The sequence below is a fragment of the Gopherus evgoodei genome, chromosome 11 (assembly GCF_007399415.2).
Source record: "Gopherus evgoodei ecotype Sinaloan lineage chromosome 11, rGopEvg1_v1.p, whole genome shotgun sequence".
In the NCBI taxonomy this organism is placed as follows: domain Eukaryota; kingdom Metazoa; phylum Chordata; order Testudines; family Testudinidae; genus Gopherus; species Gopherus evgoodei.
In genome coordinates this window covers 78,966,322-78,988,378 of record NC_044332.1, presented here as the reverse complement: position 1 = coordinate 78,988,378, position 22,057 = coordinate 78,966,322, and the positions used below count along the sequence as shown (strand labels likewise).

The 22,057-nt window shown below is 58.3% G+C and overlaps 1 protein-coding gene across 1 annotated transcript; it reads left to right on the top strand.

Annotated features, from left to right (window-relative positions):
• Positions 1–2,892: 2,892 nt before the first annotated feature.
• On the top strand, positions 2,893–20,368 carry LOC115659375 (sterol 26-hydroxylase, mitochondrial). Its single transcript, XM_030579378.1, has 9 exons — positions 2,893–3,138; positions 12,311–12,501; positions 14,667–14,866; positions 15,057–15,254; positions 16,952–17,112; positions 18,279–18,445; positions 18,859–18,940; positions 19,702–19,902; positions 20,243–20,368. Exons 1-9 carry the CDS (start codon positions 2,893–2,895, stop codon positions 20,366–20,368), a joined length of 1,572 nt encoding a protein of 523 aa, XP_030435238.1.
• The last annotated feature ends 1,689 nt before the right edge of the window (positions 20,369–22,057 follow it).

The following is a 22,057-nucleotide window of genomic DNA, read 5'->3' as shown; positions in this document are numbered from 1 at the left end:
CACATTCTCAGCAGGGGGGTCTCGTCTTGGCAGCCTGAGACCCCCATGGCCAGCATCCTCTGCCCAGGAAGGCTGGATGCCCCCCTCCAAACCCTACAAGCACCCTCCTGCTCCCTCCACCTTCTCCCAAGCACCCTCCTGCTCCCTCCACCTTCTCCCAACTTCTCCCAACCCCCTCCTCCTGCCCCCTCCAGATCCCCTCCTGCCCCACCCCTTCCTCCCCCGCCTACTCCCTCCACCTGCCCCCTTCAAATCCCCTCCCGTCTCACCCCTTCCTCCCCCACCTACTCCCTCCATCTGCCCCCTATCAACCCCCACCCTGCTGCCCCCTCCAAATCCCCTCCTGTTTCACCCCTTCCTCCCCACTTACTCCCTCCATCTGCCCCTACTCCCACCAACCCCCTCCTCCTGCCCCCCTCCTGAACAACATAAGAACGGCCAGACTGGGTCAGACCAAAGGTCCATCTAGCCCAGTGTCCTGTCTGCCGACAGCGGCCAATGCCAAGTGCTCCAGAGGGAATGAACAGAACAGGGAATCATCAAGTGATCCACTCCGTCGTCCATTCCCAGTTCTGGTAAACAGAGGCTGGAGACACCATCCCTGCCCAGCCTGGCTAATTGCCATTGATGGACCTAGTTCTTTGTTGAACCCTGTTCTAGTCTTGGCCTTCATAACATCCTCTGGCAAGGAGTTCCACAGGTTGACTGTGCGTTGTCTGAAAAAATACTTTCTTGTCTTTGTTCCAATCCTGCTGCCTATTAATTTCATTTGGTGACCCCCCAGATCATTTGGTGACCCCCCAGTGTTATGAGAGGGAGTAAATAACACTGCCTTATTTACTTTCACCACACCTGTCATGATTTTATAGACCTCTATCATATCCCCGCCCACCCTTAGTCGTCTCTTTTCCAAGCTGAAAAGTCCCAGTTTTATTAATCTCTCCTCATACGGAAGCTGTTCCACATCCCTAATAATTTTTGTTGCCCTTTTCTGAACCTTTTCCAATTCTAATATAATTTTTTTGAGATGGGGTGACCACATCTGCATGCAGGATTCAAGATGTGGACGTACCATTGAGTTATATAGAGACAATATGATATTTTCTGTCTTATTATCTATCCCTTTCCTAATCCTAGAATCAGATTAGGGTTGGAAGGGACCTCAAGAGGGATCTAGTCCCACCCCCTGCTCAAAGCAGGACCAACCCCAACTAAATCATCCCAGACAGGGCTTTGTCAAGCCTGACCTTAAAAACCTCTAAGGAAGGAGATCCACCACCTCCCTAGGGAACCCATTCCAGTGCTTCACCACCCTCCTAGTGAAATAGTGTTTCCTAATATCCAGTCTAGACTTCGCCCACTGCAACTGGAGACCATTGCTCCTTGTTCTGTCACCTGCCAGCACTGAGAACAGTCGAGATCCATCCCCTTTGGAACCCCCTTTCAGGTAGTTGAAAGCAGCTATCAAATCCCCCCTCACTCTTCTCTTCTGCAGACTGAACAAGCCCAGTTCCCTCAGCCTCTCCTCATAAGTCATGTGCTCCAGCCCCCTAATCATTTTTGTTATTCTCCGCTGAACTCTCTCCAATTTGTCCACATCCTTTCTGTAGTGGGGGGGGGGGCCCAAACTGGACGCAATACTCCAGATGTGATCTCACCAATGCTGAATAGAGGGGAATAATCACTTCCCTCAATCTGCTGGCAACGCTCCTACTAATACTGCCCAATATGCCATTAGCCTGCTTGGCAACTGCCGACTCATACCCAGCTTCTCGTCCACTTTAACCCCTAGGTCCTTTTCTGCAGAACTGCTGCCCAGCCACTCGGGCCCTAGTCTGTAGCAGTGAATGGGATTCTTCCATCCTAAGTGCAGGACTCTGCACTTGTCGAACCTCATCAGGTTTCTTTTGGCCTAATCCTCCAATTTGTCTAGGTCCCTCTGTATCCTATCCCTACCCTCCAGCGTATCTACCACTCCTCCCAGTTTAGTGTCATCTGCAAACTTGCTGAGGGTGCAGTCCACGCTGTCCTCCAGATCATTGATGAAGATACTGAACAAAACCGGCCCCAGGACCGACCCTTGGGGTACCCTGCTTGAAACCGGCTGCCAACTGGACATGGAGCTGTTGGTCACTAGCCATTGAGCGGGATGATCTAGCCAGCTTTCTATCCACCTTATAGTCCATTCACCCAATCCACCTTCTGCTGCCTGCTCCAGATCCCCTCCTCCCGCCCCCCCGCCTGCTCCAGATCCCCTCCTGCCCCTGTCCCCCACTGCCTGTTCCAGATCCCCTCCTCCTGCCCCCCCCCGCCTGCTCCAGATCCCCTCCTGGCCGCCCTCCCCCCCCGCTATCCGCTCCCCTCCTGCCCGTCCCCCACTGCCTGCTCCAGATCCCCTCCTCCCGCCCCCCCCCGCCTGCTCCAGATCCCCTCCTGCCCGACCCCCCCTACCCGCTCCCCTCCTGCCCCTGTCCCCCACAGCCTGCTCCAGATCACCTCCTCCCGCCCCCCCTGCCTGCTCCAGATCCCCTCCTCCTGCCCCCCCGCCTGCTCCAGATCCCCTCCTCCCGCCCCCCCCCGCCTGCTCCAGATCCCCTCCTGCCCGCCCCCCCCCGCTACCCGCTCCCCTCCTGCCCCTGTCCCCCACTGCCTGCTCCAGATCACCTCCTCCCGCCCCCCCTGCCTGCTCCAGATCCCCTTCTGCCTCCCCGCCCCCCCGCCTGCTCCAGATCCCCTCCTCCCGCCCCCCCGCCTGCTCCAAATCCCCTCCTGCCCCGCACCCAGCCTACTCCAGATTCGCTCCTGCCCCCGCCTCCGGGGTGGGACTGGCGCCTGGGTCCTGCCCCGGGTGCCGGCTCCGCCCCGGGCCGCCGCGGTGCAGACAGTGGGGCCATGGCGGGGCTGGGTGGCGGGCGCAGCGCTGCGGGTCTCGCCCTGCGCCGCTGGCTGCAGCCGCTGGCCGGGGCGTCGCGCTCGGAGCCGGCCCGGCAGGGTCGAGCCAGCGCGGCCGGAGCAGCCGCTGCGGTGCCGGGCGAGCAGCAGCTGAAGGGCCCCGAGGAGCTGCCGGGACCGGGGCTGCTCCGCTCCCTCTATTGGGGATTCGTGCGCGGCTACCTGCTGCACACGCACCAGCTGCAGGTGCGGGCCGGGCCGGGCCGGGCCGGGCCGGGGGGCAGGCGGGGGCTGGGCACTAAGCACTTGGGCTGGGCATTGGGCACCGCCTGGGGGGGCTGGACACCGGGCAGGCCGAGCACTGGGCACCGGGCAGACAGGGGCCGAGCGCTGGGCACCGGGCACTGGGCAGGCGGGGGCTGGGTACCGAGCACTTGAGGGTCTGGGCACTGGGCACTGCCTGTGGGGGCTGGACACTGGGCAGTTGGGGGTTGGGCACTGGGCACTGGCTGGGGGGGGCTGGACACCGAGCAGTTGAGGGGCTGAGAATTGGGCACCTGGCAGTCGGGGGACTGGGCACTGATCACCAGCTGGGGGGCTGGGTGCAGGGAGTGGGCACCCACAGGGGGGCGCTGGGCACTAGGAGTGGGGGCAGCAGGGTGCACACTGTTAGAGGGCTGAGCATTATGCCCTGTGGGGCTAGGCACTTGGCATTGGGGTTCTAGCAACGGACGGGGACCATGGGTGGCAGTGCCACACCATGTTCTGCCTTCAGGGTGAGGTTTGTCTGGGCAGGAGACACGGGGTCCTCAGGGGCTGGATCCAGACTGTTGGATTAACTCCTGCAGGCACTAAGGACCCTCCCAAACCTCTCCAGCCCCACTCCCCGTGCCCAGTGCCTTCTCCAACCCGCCTCCTGTGTGCACAGACGATCCACAGGTGCACACTGAGCAGCGAGTGTTTAGAGACCAAACCAGTCCCTCCGTGCAGATGATCCACAGGTGCCAGTTGTTGTCAGAGGTGTTGTCAGAGGTGTTGTCAGTGTGGCGCTCTGCTCTCTCCTTATTGGTATCACTCGGCTGCGTGTGTGTGTTCCCTCTTGTGCTGCCCCAGCTCTGCGCAGATAGCTGACACAGCAAACCCGAAGAGAACCCCCAATGACCACAGAGTCTAGTAAGGTACGAAGGCACGTCGGCCAGGTTTATTGCCGTATTGGATACAGTAGTAGTTCTCCGCAGATTAGTTAGTCTACCGAGCATACTACGAATATGTACCCACGGTCAATGGACTCGGCTCAGTCAGTGGTGGGACTTTCCACTGCCCCCTCGGCCGGACAAAGACACCGCCCCAAGGATGCATTCTTATACACAGGTACAAACAAGTTACACATCACTCCTGACGTATGAGGTACAACCCCTCTACGCAGCAAGGTACAACCCCTCTACGTAGTAAGGTGCCGCCTCTCACCTTGTACATGTTGGTTCGATCAAAACAACTCTCTCCATCATATTACCCTTTTGCCCCCGTCCTTGGGATGGGTCGGCCTGTTCCTTGTTATCTGTGTGGAGTGTGCCAGTATGTGAATGTTCTGATCTCTGGTCTTCAGTACCTTTTAGGTACCTATCTTCCTGCAGCATCAGCCCTTTCCTTGCCAGCTTCTGCAAGCAGGGCCTGCCTCTGGCTCACAGCTTCACTTTGCTTTATGTTAGCAAAGTCTTGGCCATTATTTTAGTTCAGGCCTCAGGCCTCATAGTGGGCCTTTATCAGGGCCTTCACTTACTCCAACAGTCATTCTCGGGATGTAGGTTAGAAGAGGCCCAGATATTGCAGTGATGGGAGTGGGTAAGAATCGAGTAGCAGTGAGTGCTTGGCCGTAGCTGCGGGTGGTGGCAGGGCACGTGCTCTGGGAGTCAGAGGCAGGGTCTAGGAGGTTAGACTTAGTACGCTGGGCACAAGCAAACACACAGTACAGCCAAGCGGAAGGTCATACGTCTGGGAACACGCAGGCCAGGCCAGACAGACAGACAGACTGGGGGAGTCTGTCCCGGGAAAAAGATTTGGATTGGAGGTTGTGGTGAACATGAGCCCCCAGGGGGACACTGCGGCCACAAGGGCTGATGTGATCCAGGGCTGCATAAACGGGGGAACCCGAGGAGGAGGAGCAGGGAGGTTATTTTAACTCTGGGTTTGGCACTGGTGTGACGCTGCTGGAATCCTGCACCTGGTTCTGGTGCTCACCGTTCGGGAAGGCTGGTGATAAATTGGAGAGGGGCAAAGAAGAGCCAGGAGAAGAGTTAGGGCTTGTCTAGCCTGGCAGCACTAAAGCACTTTAGGTGCCTTGTGTGGTCATGGTGCACGAGCGCCACGAGGGGCGCGGCTCCCAGCGCTGGGGCACACGGCACACGAGCGCCACGAGGGACACGGCTCCCAGCGCTGGGGCACGCGGTGTACGAGGGGCGCGGCTCCCAGCGCTGGGGCACGCGGCGCACGAGCGCCACGAGGGGCACGGCTCCCAGCGCTGGGGCACGCGGCGCTCGAAGCCTCCCCCAATTGCCACGAGGGGCGCGGCTCCCAGCGCTGCTGGGGCACACGGCGCTCGAACCCCCCCCCACGAGGGGCGCGGATCCCAGCACTGGGGCACGCAGCGCTTGAACCCCCTCCCCCCCGCCACAAGGGGTGCGGTCCCAGCGCTGGGGCACGCAGCGCTCGAAACCCCCCCTCCGCCACAAGGGGCGCGGTCCCAGCGCTGGGGCATGCGGCGCTCGAACCCTCCCCCAACCGCCATGAGGGGCGCAGCTCGCAGCGCTGGGGCACACGGCGCTCGAACCCACCCCTCCACCACAAGAGGCGCGGTCCCAGCACTGGGGCGCATGGCGCTCTAACTCCACACCCCCCAGCTGAGTTTTGTACAGTGGCAGCTCCCTGGCAGAGCTCTGACTGCCGGAGAGGTGCCGCTGCCAGCTGGTGCCTCTGTGGCAGGGAGTCGCATTTTGTTTATAAACTGAGGCAGGGTGACTCGATAGAAAAGGCTGATGATTAAATTAAAGATGGGGAAACCATGAGATGAGCCTGTGAAACAGAAATCCCTCTGCTGGGGGTGGGGGATGTTGAGGAGAGCATACAGGAGACGCAGAAGAAATACAGCCAAGCCCTTGGAGCCAAGGTTACATTCAGGAAAGGGGGGTGTAGGTGAAAAGAAGGGGGCAAACCCCAGGGAAAGGCTAGCAGAGGTTCCCACACTCCCTGTGGTACTTATGTGGCCCCATGACTACAGCATCCACGCATCTTACAAGGGCTAACCGATTTCTCCTCCCAGCCCCTCGGTGAGGCAGAGCAGGGCTGGTGTGCCCATTGTACAGATGGGGCACTGAGGCACACACAGACTAAAGGGCAGATTCTCAGAGATATTTAGGCACCTAGTGAGACGGTTTGGTGCTTTGTAACCCCCATTAGATGCCCAGCTGCATCTTTGGGTGCCTAAAAATTGTTGAAAGTCTGTCCCTAAGGCCCTGGCCTGAGGTCAGACATTCCATGGGGGCAGTAGAACCCACGTCTCTAAGGGCAGCTCCCAATCCACTGCACCAGCCTCTCTCTCTGCTGCATGCTGCAAAAAGAGACCTCTGATAGATGGGAGCAGAACCAAGGCGGCCAGTTCTCTGAGACTCCAGCCAACGGTCCCAGGCGGCTGACAAGGACACCCTGGTTGACAGCATGAAAAGCATCAGAGGGAGAGCCATGTTAGTCTGGGTCTGTAAAAGCAGCAAAGAATCCTGTGGCACCTTATAGACTAACAGACGTTTTGGAGCATGAGCTTTCGTGGTGAATACCCACTTCGTCAGATGCATGTAGTGGAAATTTCCAGGGGCAGGTATATGTATGCAGGCAAGCTAGAGATGATGAGGTAGTTCAATCAGGGAAGATGAGGCCCTGTTCTAGCAGTTGAGGTGTGAAAACCAAGGGAGGAGAAACTGGTTCTGTAATTGGCAAGCCATTCACAGTCTTTGTTCAATCCTGAGCTGATGGTGTCAAATTTGCAGATGAACTGAAGCTCAGCAGTTTCTCTTTGAAGTCTGGTCCTGAAGTTTTTTTTGCTGCAGGATGGCCGTCTTAAGATCTGCTATAGTGTGGCTAGGGAGGTTGAAGTGTTCTCCTAAAGGTTTTTGTATATTGCCATTCCTAATATCTGATTTGTGTCCATTTATCCTTTTCCGTAGCGACTGTCCAGTTTGGCCGATGTACATAGCAGAGGGGCATTGCTGGCGTATGATGGCATATATTACATTGGTGGACATGCAGGTGAATGAACCGGTGATGATGTGGCTGATCTGGTTAGGTCCTGTGATGGTGTCGCTGGTGTAGATATGTGGGCAACAATGCCAACTCTGCCCAGACGTACCCAGGGATGTGGTGGGGTCTCCATCACAGGCAATTTTAAAATCAGGACTGGATGTTTCTAAGACATCTGCTGTAATTCAACCAGGAATTAATTCCGGGATGTTCTGCGGCTCAGACTAGCTGATCACAATGATCCCTTCTGCCCTTGGGATCCATGAAGTGTGTCCAGGATCTCCTGGTCTCAGTTCAAAGAGGAATCGGGTTCGGGTTCTGCTCTGTGTCCAATCATCAAATAACCAGCTGGAGAGAAAGAGTCTAATATTTAGCAGCTGCTAAAGTCCCCCTCACTTAAATGCACACCCGGGCAGGGGGCTATTTCTCACAGAGAGGAACTGGGGGGAAGGGGATGAAGGAGGAATGCCTTATGTCTCTTTAGCCAGTCATGGCCGTGCTCTGTGCCTCAGTTTCCCTATCTGCAGTGTGGCACAGTATGTATGGCTATTGACTGACTTCTCTTCAAAATGGAATGGCCGAGCCTGTGCTGTTATGAACTCCCGTGCTCTGCTGAATGCCAAAGCACTGACGGGCAGCCCCGCGTCTCTGCCTGGGTAATTGCAACCTATGAGCATGTGGACGAGAGCAGCTCCAGGGACACTCGCCCACAAACACAATCTGTGACAATCCTGTGCTTCCCTGGGGGCATGTGATGCCAGGACCAGTAGGGAGATGCCAGGGAATCCAGATGTTTGTTTGAAACAAAAAGGCCTCCTCATAAATCCAACAAAGGAAGCAGTCAGACTCCTTTGGCAGATCCAGGCAACGCTGAAAGCTAGCAGCTGGCAATGCCCTTGAAAACCGGACTGGTGTGATGAAGTTGTTGGTTATCTGAGGAGCTGATTGTCTCCTGGATTGCAACTGGCCACTCTGTGGGTAGAGACCAGGCGGCTGGGACCACCTTCATTTTGCATTTCCAGGTGTCCCCATGGGTGCTGCTTTTTTAAAAGTGAAATGCTCACTTTGCATTTTGTAGCGTCCTAGACCCATAGGGTTAGAGGGAATGGCAAGGGTCAGCTACTCCAGCGGTTTTCCAGATGATTTTCCTCCTTTCAGGGGGCTGATTTGTCTTGTGCATCCCCAATTTCACCTCACTTAAAAATTACCTGCTTCCTTTGGTATTTTTATGTCTGATTTTATATCACAGCACACACTGTTCCTGAGAAATGGCCGCCTTGCTCATTTTTATTCGTAGAATTATAAATCAATTGGAATATAAATACTGTCCTTACATTTCAGTGTATAGTATGCAGAGCAGTATAAACAGGCCATTGTATGAAATGTTAGTTTGTACTGACTCAGCTAGTGTTTTTTATGTAGCCTGTCGTAAAACCAAGCAGATCTCTAGATGAGTTGATGTACTTCCTGGAAGACCTCTGTGTACCCCCGGTTGAGAACCCTGCCCTAGTCTAACCCCCTGCCAAGATGCAGGATTTGGTGGTCTCTTTCCAGGCTTTCCAAAAGGGAGGGGGTCCGAGTGAGTGAGTGAGAGAGAGAGAGAGAGAGAACTTGAAAAGGGAATGTTCTTTCCAAACACTTTCAAAACTTATTAGTGGTGGATGTGGTCAAAACTTTAACTGCAGCTTAACAAAGTTTTTTGCCTGGGAATTTCCTTGGTTGTATTTTTTTAATAAGATGGTAACAACGGCCATAGTGGGTCAGACCAATGGTCTGCCTAGCCCATTATCCTGTCTTCTGACAGTGGTTGATACCAGATGCTCCAGAGGGAATGATCAGAACAGGGTGATTGAGTGATCCTTCCTCTGTCGTCCAGTCCAAGCATCTGCCAGTCAGAGGTTTAAGGGCACCCAGAGCGTGGGGTTGCCTCCCCAGCCACCATAGCCAGTGGTGGACCTTTCCTCTATGAACTTATGTAACTCTTAGGGGCGGGGGTTAACCCAGTCATAGTTTTGGCCTTCGCAACATCCCCTGGCAAAGCCAGGAGCCTGTAAGAGGCTGGGTGCATTTCTATGTGAGATACAGATGGAGGTGTAACTAGAGAGCAATTAGTTACTAAGTTATAAGAATCTGGCCCGAGGCCTTGACATTTCTGGCCATCCCAGTTGTTTTGTTGAGAGCACACAACATAATGAGACCATGCAAACTGTAACAAGCAGAGTCAGGCTTTATGTTGTCCGCCTCCGGTGCGGCGTTCAGCCAAGCAGCTATTCTACCCGTTCATTGTCAAAGTGAAATAATCGCTCTTCCCAGCAGGTTCCCAGCCTTTCCTCTGAATTCACTGACGTTGCTAGGTTGCTTTTCAAGTTGGAGCTTAATGGTGAAATTCCTTTGACCAGGGCTTAGCGCAGAGGGTGATTCTGCAGGTTAAACAGACTCTACTCAGTAAGCATCTGGTTCCGCAAGTCTTTGCTCAGCCAGGGAGTCATCCCTCAGGCACGAACTCCAAGAGCCCACTTGTGAGTAAGGATGGCTCCCCGCTGGAAATGCAGATGTGCCTCAGGGGCCTCGGCGTTTTTGCTGCCAGTCCTGGGACAGGGGAACGTAGTTACTAAAGACAGCAAGCGAAAGCCCATCTGAACGCTCTCGAGGTGGGGAAGTGTAACTGACAGTGAGTGGCAAACACCTACGCCTGCATCTAGGCTGATGACCTTCTTCCTTTTGCTCCTGTGACATAGCTCCAGGATTATTGTTCTGTGCATTTGCAAGGTGCCCATCCTGGCTTCTCCCTAGAAAAAGGAACCAGGGCTAGTATAGCCAGAGGGGAGGAAACGTTCTGCACACGAGCCCTGAAGAGAGAGGCTGGTTTTTGGAATATGTTGCAACTTTGCTTTGTTCTGAGGAAGCAGCAATAACAGACGGTGGTGCCATAACTGCCCTTATCTGTGCCAGTGGGGTCTAGGTCACAGCCTGCCGGTCACTTCATTCTCCTGCAAACTAACCAGCCGAGAGGGGAAATACCCAACACTGCAAAGCAAAGATAAAGGGCATTTTCATGCTTTTACTCAGCGTAGCCTTGATCCTGTAGTGGGCTCAGGGGGCCACATGCATAGGATCGGGGCCCTAGATAGAGAGAGCATCAGGGACTGTGGCCCAGATCCTCAAAGGTATTTAGGAACCTGACTCCCACTGAACCCATCTTTCCCTGCTTCAGTCCAACCACAATGACCTGTAGTGTGAACATTGGCTCAGACCCCAGATCCACCTAGTTATGGGCCCCATCTCCGACAGTGTTCAGAGTGAGGTGCCAGAACCCCCTAGTGACAAGTCTGGAATAACTGGCCTCAGTCAGAGGTTGGCTCAGGGCTCGATGCAGGAGGATCTCTGTCGAATCCCGCCAGGCATCATTGGGAACGTGCTTATTGCCCGGATTGGTTCAGAAGTCCTGCAAGGCTCTCCACCTCTGTGGTGGCTAGCGGCAGTGAGTGTGCAGCCCTGATCCACCTGGTGTGGCGAGAGCTTTCCTGACTGCTCGGAGGTGGCGAATGTTCCTCGTCCTTCCGTTTGGAAGGAGTGTCTGCAGCAGCACCTGATCTGCCGCCTCTCTGCCCTTCATTATTTCATACACCTCTGTCCCCATCTCTGCTTGCTTCCCCTCCAGGTGAACTCTCCTAACTGGTCAAGTCACTCTCCGTGTGGAAATCTCTTCTTCCACTAATGGCTTTGGCTCTTTCTCTCTGTTCTCTGGGGTGGTTTTCTCTGCGATGTGATGCACGTGGTGTCTGGGTGCGGCTGCCCCACTGGCTTAAACAACGGTGCAAGAGAATTCTCCGTAATTATTCCCCTCCCATTCCTTATGCAGCTGAACGGCTTGGTTGCTTTTTTAACCGCAGTTGTGCAGTGAGCAGAGGTCTCCAGGGCACAGTCTGCAGTGCTGCCCGGGTCCCTTTCATGAGTCGATACAGTCCATTTCGGCCCCGCGTGGCGTGTGAGTAGTGTGCATTTCCCCTGCAGGTGCAGGGCTTTGCATTCGTTTCAGCTGCTGGCGTCTTTCCTGTTCACCCAATTTAATCTGCTCTCTCTGTCCCTGACTCACCTAAATACCTAAATGTCATCTGCAAATTGTGCTCCCTCCCTCCCCACCTCCCAGTGCAGTTTGTTAATAAATATATTAGCACGGGGCTTGGATAGAGCCTGATGGGTCCCTCCGGGACCCTGGGGCTGGGACGGGAATGGACCATTTCATGCTGTTCTTTGCTCTCTGACTCCTGGCCTGGTTTTGTGCCACGACAATACTTTGCCACTCGCTCCAGGACATTTTTGCTTCTCTTGTAGCTACTTGTATGAGACCTTGTCAAAGGCCTTTTGGGATCTAGATACATTGTGTCACCTGATCTCCTTTTTCTGTTCCTTATTCGTCATGGCCAAAACTGTAAGAGATCAGCAAGGCGCGGTTTGGCTTTGCAGATCCGGGCCGGGCCGAGCCGCTCCAAGCAGGATCTTTCGGTGATTTGTTGAGTTGTTTTTAATTCCCCTTTCAGCCAACATGCCGGATATAAACTGGAATCCCCCAGTAGCCCCGAGAGCCTTTTTACACGGTAGCGACGGCGTTTGTAGCTTTCCAGGGCTCCGGGACCAGGGCTGTTGTTAGGGAGAGACTATGGGGTTTTGGCCCCTTGTCCTAGAGCTCCTTTAAATCTCTTGGGTGGCCCACTTGGATGTGCTGCCAGGTGACTCATGCCCGCTGCCTTCTCCTGTCACCTCCGTCTCAGAGAGCTCCTAGGCGTTGTTACCAGCAAAAGGCAGACTCTGGGTAGGACTTTCTGGAATCAGAGGTTCTCGGTGGTAATGTTCAGTTATGCTGCTCCACTCCCAGAACAAAATGCAGCCTCTCAGGAATGGGAGTAGCCCGGTGCCCAGGGACATTGAATTTTACCATGGGCTGCAGGGAGTTTTCTGGCTGGCGTGCTGGAGCATGGCAAGGTAAAGCCTCTTCTCCCCGACCATCACTGTGGTGTCTGGTTACTCCCGCCCTGGGGCTGGATTGGAAAGGGCAGCCCAGCAGTGCAGACTATGTGCTCCGGGGGGGCTGGCGGGCCGGTCGGGGCCAACCTGCTGTCGTGAATTGCAGGTGATGTTCCGGAAGGATTACGGCCCCATGTGGAAATCCACCTTTGGGAAGTACAAGAACGTGAACATTGGGAGCCCGGAGCTCCTGGAGCAGCTGCTGAGGCAGGAGGGGAAATACCCCATGAGGAGCGACATGGCCCTGTGGAAGGAGCATCGGGATACCAGGCAGCTGCCCTACGGCCCGTTAACCGAGTGAGTCCAATGAACAAGGCTTTAGCTGTCCTGGCGGCATCCCTGAGCGCTGCTGCAGTGCAAACATCGGGTGGGCTCCCAGATCAATACAGGGCCGGAGTCCTGAGCAGCTGTGTGTCACGGAGTCCCCGGGCGATGCTCTGGAACTGCTCCCCACCAAGCCAGGCAGGACTTTGGGGAGCCTCCTCTCCCTTGGAGCAGACTTGTTCAGGGCAAGAAGCTCTCACAGCTTCACCTCCTGGGTCTCTCCTTGGAGCATTCAGCATCCTCTGCCCCTCCGTGCGCTTCCCACAGCGAGTCGCCCCAGCGGGGTCCTGGGGAAGCCACCGGGTCCTGCACCCCCACTTTGCAGTCAGACATGACTCTCAGCCAGCCAGTAAAACAGAGGTTTATTCGATGACAGGAACAGGGTCTAAAACAGAGCTTGTAGATACAGCGAACCGGATCCCTCGGCTGGGTCCATTCTGGGGGGCAGTGAGCCAGACCCCCAGGTCTGCCCTCCACTCTTGACCCCAGCCAGCTCCAGACTAACAACCCCTTCCAGCCCCTCCTCTCTCCTCAGCCCCTTTCCCGGGCCAGGAGGTCACCTGATCCCTTTGTCTCCAACACCTTCAGCTGGCACCTTTGCAGAGGAGGGGCCCAGGCCATCAGTTGCTAGGAGACAGAGTGTCAGGCATTTAGGTGCACTGGCCCTTTGCTCTGCCAGATACTTAAGAACTGCCATGGGGACACTGAGGCACCAACACAGTATTCAGAGAAAACATTAAGAACTTTCCCAGTTCGTCACACTGTGTACGATATAATTGCCTGCAGTAGGCAGGGGGTGAGACTAATTGAGCTAATGGTCCCTTCGGATCCTCTAGGCCGGCCTGAGGGCTGATGCCAGGCCCTGAGATCTCTCTGGCGCAGTTGAGGAGGGCAGCAAACCTGGTATCAGACAGACTGAGAAACGCGGCACCAGGAAGCCGAGCAATTCCCTTATGGGGTAGCAAGAGCAGTGCCATTAATCGGGTGACCAACTGGCAGTGCTGGCACCCAGGCAGCACTATATTTGCACACCTGCCTTTGCTCCATCGCGACGCTCACCACAGCCTGCCAAAGCCGTACAGAGAATCAAGGCCCAGTGTGCAAGGGACGGGCAGGATTAACGGGTCGAGGCTGACCTGCTTTTCCCCATGTGTGTCATTTCCCTTCTGGGGAACTCCCGCTGGGCTGGCTACAAGGCCTCTCCATCAAAAGGCAGGTAATGATTGTGATTAGAGAATCCAGATCCACTGCAAAAAACCCACACGATGGGAGCGTTTTACTGTGTCGGCCCAGATTTTCCTCCATTTTCTTTTGGAATGAAATGCTTGGAGCCAGCGTGTTAATTTGGGGGGGTACGCGGCCCATTCTCCCACACCTCGGCCTTGCAGAGTGACAGAACGCTTTCCCTTCCAGCGGAAAGGCAGGTTTCCAAAAAACATTTTGCTTCTAAATTGTTGGTTGGCGAGCAGGAAATTGAGGCGAAGTCGAGAGTTGGGCTGAAAGGTTTTGGTGCTGGGGCAACATGGGAGTTTCTGTTGAAATTCTCATCACAGATCATGTCCGGTAATGGTGGCTGGGTCCCGCTAGTGACCGCGGCTCTGTGGCCTTGAGCTGCTGTTGGGCCCAGGGGCTGTGGCTGGGGAGGGTCAGGACCCCAGATGGGGTCAGACCGGTGTTACGGCAGCAGGGAAGTGGAGGGACAGAGGCACTGGGGTTTGCCCAGGACACCCCCCCCCAGGGGGGGCCCTTCTGGAATAACCGATCCGCAGGATGTTTCCCTCCGTTCCCAAGAGTCTGTGGTTGGGTCATGCCCTGGAGCAGGGGGTTTAGCGCCTCTCCTGGCACTGTGGGGCACGTGGCAGGGTCTCTCCAGGTGAGGCTAGGTGGGCCCGGTGTCACATTTGGCTGCTGCTTGAGGCAGCTGGATGAGGAGCAGGGGCCACGCAGCTGGAATTGGGGGGAGGCTCTGCCTTGGGAAGGAAAGCGACCCCCAGTGTCACAGGGGAGTTCCTGGCCTTCCCTTCATCTCTTGGCTCTTCCCTGCCAGCCCAGCATGTCCCGGGGCGCGGCTCGGTGTCCTGCTCCCAGCTGCCCCTCGGTGTGGGCGGGCGCTGAGCCATCTCCTGCCTTTCCTCCAGGGAAGGGGAACGCTGGTATCGCCTGCGCCAGGTCCTCAACCAGCGCATGCTGAAGCCGTCGGAGGCCATGCTGTACGCGGGGGCCATCAACGAGGTGGTGTCGGACCTGATGGCCCGGCTGCAGGCGGAGAGGGTGGGGAGCCCCTCGGGGGTCCTGGTGGAGGACGTGGCCAACCTGCTGTACAGATTCGCCCTGGAAGGTAGGTGGGGAGGGAGCGGCTCGGGGGGAGGGGGGGGGCTCGGGTCCCCGTGGGCCATTGCACACTGCCCCCTAGTGCATCCAGACAGACATGCTGCTTCCCTGGAGCCCCCTTCCCCAGGGCCCCCCGGGCCTGTGCCCCTCTCCCTGTCCGGGGCCCGCAGCAGCCGCTCTCCTCTCTATCCCGCCAGGCATCTCCTACATCCTCTTTGAGACCCGCACCGGGTGCCTGGAGCGGGAGATCCCTGCAGAGACGCGGCGCTTCATCGACGCCATCGGCCTCATGCTGAAGAATTCTGTCTACGCCACCGTCATGCCGCAGTGGAGCCGGAAGCTGCTGCCCTTCTGGAGGCGCTACCTGGAGAACTGGGACACCATCTTTGCCTTCGGTCTGTGCCCAGGGCGGGGAGCCGGGGTCAGACACGCGAGCCGGGCCAGGCACCACCCTGGCATCGCTGGGATGGTACCCAGGACTGGGAGCCACATCCCCACCCCCTGCCACTCAGCTCCCTGAAACCAGGTCCTGGCTGCCAGATCTCCCAGCCCCCGGCCTCTGTGCGCAGGCTAGTGACAGACCCCCCCCGAGTCTGCCCCTGGCACTGGGGCAAGCTGTGTGCAGGGACAGGGTCCACACAGCTGGGTGGGCACCAGCCAGGATTGAGTCCTTGTACCCACAGAGGCAGCGAAGCATATTTATAGTGGAACAACTGGACGCTGATTAGCAAAGGCTACGCTGAGTGCAGATTAGAAATGGAAACAGAACCGGTTCTGGGTGTAAATCGCAGGCCTGGGTCGGGGTCTCTGCTCACCCCTCTCCCTGGGACCAAGGGGTGCAGGGGTGCCGGCTGCAGCTCAGAGGTGCAGCAGAACAATTCGCACAGGGAGACCAATCTGTTCTGGGGTGCACGGGCCAGGGCCCCTGCCCCGTCACTGTCAGTCCTGGGGGGCAACAAGGATCCACTCGATCTCATCATAAGAGCGGCCAGACTGGGTCAGACCAAGGTCCATCCAGCCCAGTATCTGTCTGCTGACAGTGGCCAATGCCAGGTGCCCCAGAGGGAATGAACAGAACAGGCAATGATCAAGTGATCTCTCTCCTGCCGTCCATCTCCACGCTCTGACACACAGAGTCTAGGGACACCATTCCTTACCCATCCTGGCTAATAGCCATTAATGGGCTTAAGCTCCATGAATTTATCCAGTTCTCTTGTAAACCCTGTTATAGTCCAGCCTTCACAACCTCCTCAGGTAAGGAGTTCCACAAGTTGACTGTGTGCTGTGTGAAGAAGAACTTCCTTTTATTTGTTTTAAACCTGCTGCCCATTAATTTCATCTGGTGGCCCCTAGTTCTTATATTATGGGAACAAGTAAATAACTTTTCCTTATTTACTTTCTCCACATCACTCATGATTTTAGAGACCTCTGCCATGTTCCCCCTTAGTCTCCTCTTTTCCATCGAGTTACTGCAATCCTGCCCTGGGCTTGGTGCCGTCCCCGCCTGGCTCCACTGCATTCAGGGAGCCCCTCAAGTACCCACTGGCAGAGGTGGCAGCACGGAGCTGGGGGGAGAGTGAAATCGCCCGGCCAGCCCCTGCAATGGATTCCTGGCCCATCCCTTTGGGGGAGGGACTCCATGATCCCCCCATGCCCCGGTCTCTGGTGCTATAGCCCTGGCCTGGCTGGCAGTTCCCCTGACCCACTCTTGACGGTGGATCACCTGGCAGAGAGATGCTCTGCCCGCGAGTCCACGTCTCTTGGCACACGCAGGAGGGGCTCTCTGGGGAGCCCTGTTCCTTTGGGGGAGCGGTGGGCCCTCCCGAGTTGTGGGTCGCTGTGAGATCCAGCCAGAGACTGTGAAGGGTCCGGGGAGAGCCCGGGCAGTGAGCTCGTAGCTGGGCATCACCTGGGCTTGTGACCTCGTCACTTTGTGAGCAGCCCTTGACGGTCCCAGGGCCCCTTCCCTCACCTCCATCTCTGCACAGGATCCAGCTTATCTGGACCCACAGTGATCCCCTTCCCCATGTGATGGTCCAGCACCCCCCCGCCAGGGCCAGGTCTGACCCATCTCGACTCTCTGGCCCTGCAGGCAAGAAGCTGATTGACAGGAAGATGGAGGAGCTGGAGGGGCATCTGGAGCGAGGCGAGCAGGTGTCAGGCTACCTGAGTTACCTGCTGGCCAGCGGCAGGCTGACGCCAGAGGAGGTGTACGGCAGTGTGGCGGAGCTGCTAATGGCCGGCGTGGACACGGTAGGACGGCACGGCCGTGACACCTGGATCCGTCAGGCCCAGGGGCTGTTTGAATGGGGGGATCTGAGGGGATGGACAGGGCAGGCCCCCCAAGGGCAGATGTGGTGGGTCCAAAGGGAGCACACTGGGTAACTGTGGACTCTGTGGCCATAGAGCTAGTGGGTAGAGCAGCAGACTGGCCTTGGTTCCATTCCTAGCTTGCTACGGCCTTGCTGGGTGAGTCACAGCCCCTCTGGGCCTCAGTTTCCCCCTCTGCCTTTTTCTGGTCTATTTAGATGGTGAGCTCTTTAGGGCAGGAGCTGTTTCTGAGTGGCGCCCGGCGCGACGGGGCCCCCATCTCCGTAGGGGTCTGAGCAGCAGCTGGCACAACGGGGCCCCCGTCTCCGTAGGGGTCTGGGTGGCGCCCGGCGCGACGGGGCCCCCATCTCCGTAGGGGTCTGAGCAGCAGCTGGCACGACGTGGCCCCCGTCTCCGTAGGGGTCTGGGTGGCGCCCGGCGCGATGGGGCCCCCATCTCCGTAGGGGTCTGAGCAGCAGCTGGCACGACGTGGCCCCTGTCTCCGTAGGGGTCTAGGCGGTGCCCGGTGCGACAGGGCCCCCATCTCCATAGGGGTCTGGGTGGCGCCCGGCGCGACGTGGCCCCCATCTCCGTATGGGTCTGAGCAGCAGCTGGCACGATGTGGCCCCCGTCTCCGTAGGGGTCTGGGTGGCGCCCGGCGCGACGGGGTCCCCATCTCCATAGGGGTCTGGGTGGCGCCCGGCGCGACAGGGCCCCCATCTCCGTAGGGGTCTGAGCAGCAGCTGGCACGACGTGGCCCCCGTCTCCGTAGGGGTCTGGGCGGCGCCCGGCGCGACGGGGCCCTCATCTGTGTCCTGGTCTGGGCAGCGCCTGGCAGAGTTGGCACTAACGTAGCATAACCAGCTGGGGGGTTTCTGGGCTCGCAGTCCCTGCCATGCAGAGCCGGATTACGCTGAGCTCAGAGCTACCGAAGGCTTTGCTTGGGGGGAGTCCTGCTGCTACTGGCTCTGAGAGGAGCAGGACAGGGGGCTGGATCAGGCAGCGTGGGGCACTCCTGGGAAGCCGTGCAGGGCCGCCCTGTACGTCACAGCTCGCTCCTGCTTCTCCTCCCTGCTACCTCACCCCGGCTCTGCTCTCGCCCCTCCCAGACATCCAACACCTTGTCCTGGGCCCTCTACCACCTGGCCAGGGCCCCAGAGATCCAGATCTCCCTGTACCAGGAGGTGAACAGTGTCGTGCCCAGGGAGCGAATCCCCAGCGCCAAGGATCTGGCCAAGATGCCGCTGCTTCGGGCCATTATCAAGGAAACACTCAGGTACGTCCCCGGCTCTCTGCAGGGCCTGGCCCGAGAGGGTCCCCCCTTGGCAGAACCCCCAGCCCGCACATGTTGACATCTCTGGGTGGGGTGGGGCAGTATGCATGAAGGGAGGGTGACATGGGGGCACCTCACTAACCGCACTTAGCACCCACGTCCCAGGGAGATGGCCCTGCGCTGGTATGACTCAGAGCCCGGAACTGGCCCAAACATCCCATCAGGGCATTCGCCAGCACAGAAGGATGGGCCAGCAGCCAGGGCACTGGCTCCAACTCAGCTCTCACAGATGCCCTGTGTCCCTCGGACTCTGTGCCTCAGTTTTCATCTGTGCAATGGGGATAATGGCTCTGCGTGGGGGGGTGCCATGTGCCCCATCCCACGCCATAGCCCTGTCTCTTCTCCCTGCCCGGCAGGCTGTACCCCGTGGTCCCCACCAATGCCAGGGTCATTGTGGAGAACGACGTGGTCATTGGAGGCTATCACTTCCCGAAGAACGTGAGTGGGTGTCTCTGCTCTGCTCCCCGGCCCCCGGGGCTCAGGCTGTCGCTGCGGGGCCCAGAGGAGGAGCTGGAGGAGCTAGATGTACCATGTGAAGGCAGCACAAAACCAACTACCCCTTGGGCACAGCAAATCAGCTCTGCTTGGAAGGGAACCAGCCTAAAGTAGGGGGTGGTGGAGCCCAAGGCTGGGCTAGCAGGGGCTGCAGGTTGGGAGTAAGGGGCACCGGCAGAGCTGAGGGGGGAGGGGAGCCCAGAGCTGGGCTACCAGGGGGCTGCGGGTTGGGAATGAGGGGCGCTGGCAGAGCTGGGGAGGGGGAGCCCAGGGCTGGGCTAGCAGGGGCTGCGGGTCGGGAGTGAGGGGCCAGCAGAGCTGGGGGGGGGAGCCCAGAGCAGGGCTACCAGGAGGCTGTGGGTTGAGAATGAGGGGCGCTGGCAGAGCTGGGGAGGGAGAGCCCAGGGCTAGGCTAGCAGGGGCTGCAGCTCAGGAATGAGGGGCCAGCAGAGCTGGGAGTGGGGAGCCCAGAGCAGGGCTACCAGGGGGCTGTGGGTTGGGAGTGAGGAGCAGTGGCAGGGCTGTGGGGCGGAGCCCGGGGCCTAGAGGTCCCGAACAAGGGGTGCTGGTAACTAAGCACCCTCCAGGCCCAGATCTAGCCAGCGCCCCCAGGGCTCTGGTCCCTCACTTGCCTGTGGCCGCCAAAGGGAGCGGCATGTTGCCAGGGCCACAGGTCTCACCTCCTTTGTGTTCGGCTCCATCAGACTCTCTTCGTCCTGGCTCACTACGCGATGGCGCACGACCAGAGCAGCTTCCCGGAGCCCGAGCGCTTCCTGCCCCAGCGCTGGCTCCGGGGCCACGGCTCGGCCCACCACCCCTTCAGCTCCATCCCCTTTGGCTACGGGGTCCGCGGCTGCCTGGGCCGGCGCATTGCCGAGCTGGAGATGCACCTGGCTCTGGCCAGGGTGAGTGGGGACCCCCGCGGGGCCAGCGGTTGGACAGGGGGAATTGGCCACGGCCCGCGGGACAGGGAGCTCCGAGGGCCGGAGCTGCAGACACCCCCCCATCGGAGAGATGTGCTGCCCCCAGGTCTCAGGGATGCTACATGACTCTATGCCCCAAGAGGGGGAGCTCAGTGTCCCCCCACCCTGCAGGAGCCCCCTGGCCCAGTCACGGCACGAGCCCCTCCCCCACAGGGCCCGTGTGCACAACCACCAAGGGCGAATACACCCGGGGGGGCAGAAGGGGACTGGGACTCGGTGCTCCGGGGCACTGGAGAGATGAGCCGTCTCCATCTCCTTGCAGATCGCCCGGACGTTCGAGCTGCGGCCAGACCCCCAGGGCACGGAGGTGACATCTGTCTCTCGCATTGTCCTGGTGCCCAACAAGCCCATCAACCTGCAATTCATTGCCCGGCAGCCGGGCCCCTGAGTGCCCCCCCCCCCCCGCACTGCACCTCCCACGCTCTGGCCAGGGCACCGTGTGAGTCCGCCCCTTGCCTGGGCCTTCCGGGCAGGACGGGTCTGCCCTGGGCCCAGCTTGCTCCCCGTCAGGCCCGGGTGATGGCAGGTGCCCACAGGTCAGGCTGGCGGAGGTGGGGCAGCCGTGGGGTCTGTGGCGCTGGAATCGGGGTGTTCCTGGGCCCGTTGCTCTCCAGTGTTACGGGGTGTTGAACAGGGTCTGGGGTTTGCCTGCGTGGCACCGGGCACCCTGGCCAACTCCCCGGTCGCCTCTCACTGACAAGCCAGGAGCAGCGGCGCCAGGCCCGGCATGGGCAGAGTTAAGTCAGGCATGACTGGGAACAGGAAGGAAAAGGCACCGGGGGTGACTCTCGGCTGGCCCCGAGGAGCGGTCAGTGGAGAGGGGCTGTCAGCCCGGGGGGGCTGGCATACGCCTGGCGCTGGCAGAGGCAGCCATGGCCACTGGGTCCCTCTGCTCAGCGTGACGAAGGCCGGGGGCCTCCAGTCTCCTTTGGAGGACCCAGCTGGCAGCAATGGGGGGCCTACCCCCCCTCATTGCTCTGTCTGCCCATTAGGCCTAACTGCCCCACACCAAATATCCGGCCCCCTCAGGGTGTGTTCACCAGGCCTGAGCTCCCCCGGCCCGGCGGTCCCAGCAGGAGGCAGTTTGCAGGGACTAGTCTGGCCCGTCTCCCTGTGCCCAGCAAGGGCTGAGCTTGCACTGGGGGTATGTCGGTGGGCCTGGTCATCACCCCAGCTCCCAGGGATGGGTCAGGGCCTCCTGCTTCGGGGGGGCGGGGGCTCCCCTTTAACCATGAAAGCACCGAGCCAGAGGTGCCACTTGCTCCACTCCAAAGAGCAAACCCAGTATCTCCCCCTCAATGTCATTACACCTCCCCGCAGCAGCAGGGACCCTCACGCCGCCCCAAAGAGCGGCTTGCCCCTCTCTCCCTCGTCCTGATCTCCCCCTGCCCTGGGCGGGGGGAGAGTGCAGGGCTGGGCGGAGGGTGGGGTTCGGGGTTTGCCCCAGGCAGAAGCCCCAATGTGTCCCCGCTGCTCTAGCACCACCTAGGCCCTCCCCGACTGTCATAAACATACAGCTCCGGGGAGCATAAAATCCCCCTTTGCCTGTAAGGGGTTCAGAAGCTCAAATAACCTGGTTGGCCCCTGACCGAAAGGACCAATAAGGGGAGAAGATACTTTCAAAGCTGGGGGTGGGGGGTTGTTTGTGCCTCTTTGTTGTTCTCTCTCAGACAGAGAGGGACCAGGGCAGGAAAAATCCTCCTAAAACCCTGCCTGAAGTAAGATCACAGATATTGAAGTAAGGCAAGGAAATGTGTTACATTATCTTCTGCTTTAGCTTGTGAATTTTCCCTGTGCTCAGAGGAATCATAGAATCATAGATTATTAGGGTTGGAAGGGACCTCAGGAGATCATCTAGTCCAACCCCCTGCTCAAAGCAGGACCCATCCTCAAATGGCACCCTTGAGGATTGAAGGTTTAGTCCTGGTTTGTGTAACTTTAACGTTTTGCCTAGAGAGGAACCTTCTGTGTTTTAAGTCTTATCACCCTGTCAAATTACCTTCCAGCCTGATTTCACAGAGGTGCTGCTTTTACTTTTCTCTTTATTTTAAAGTTCTGCTTTTACAAACCTGAGTGG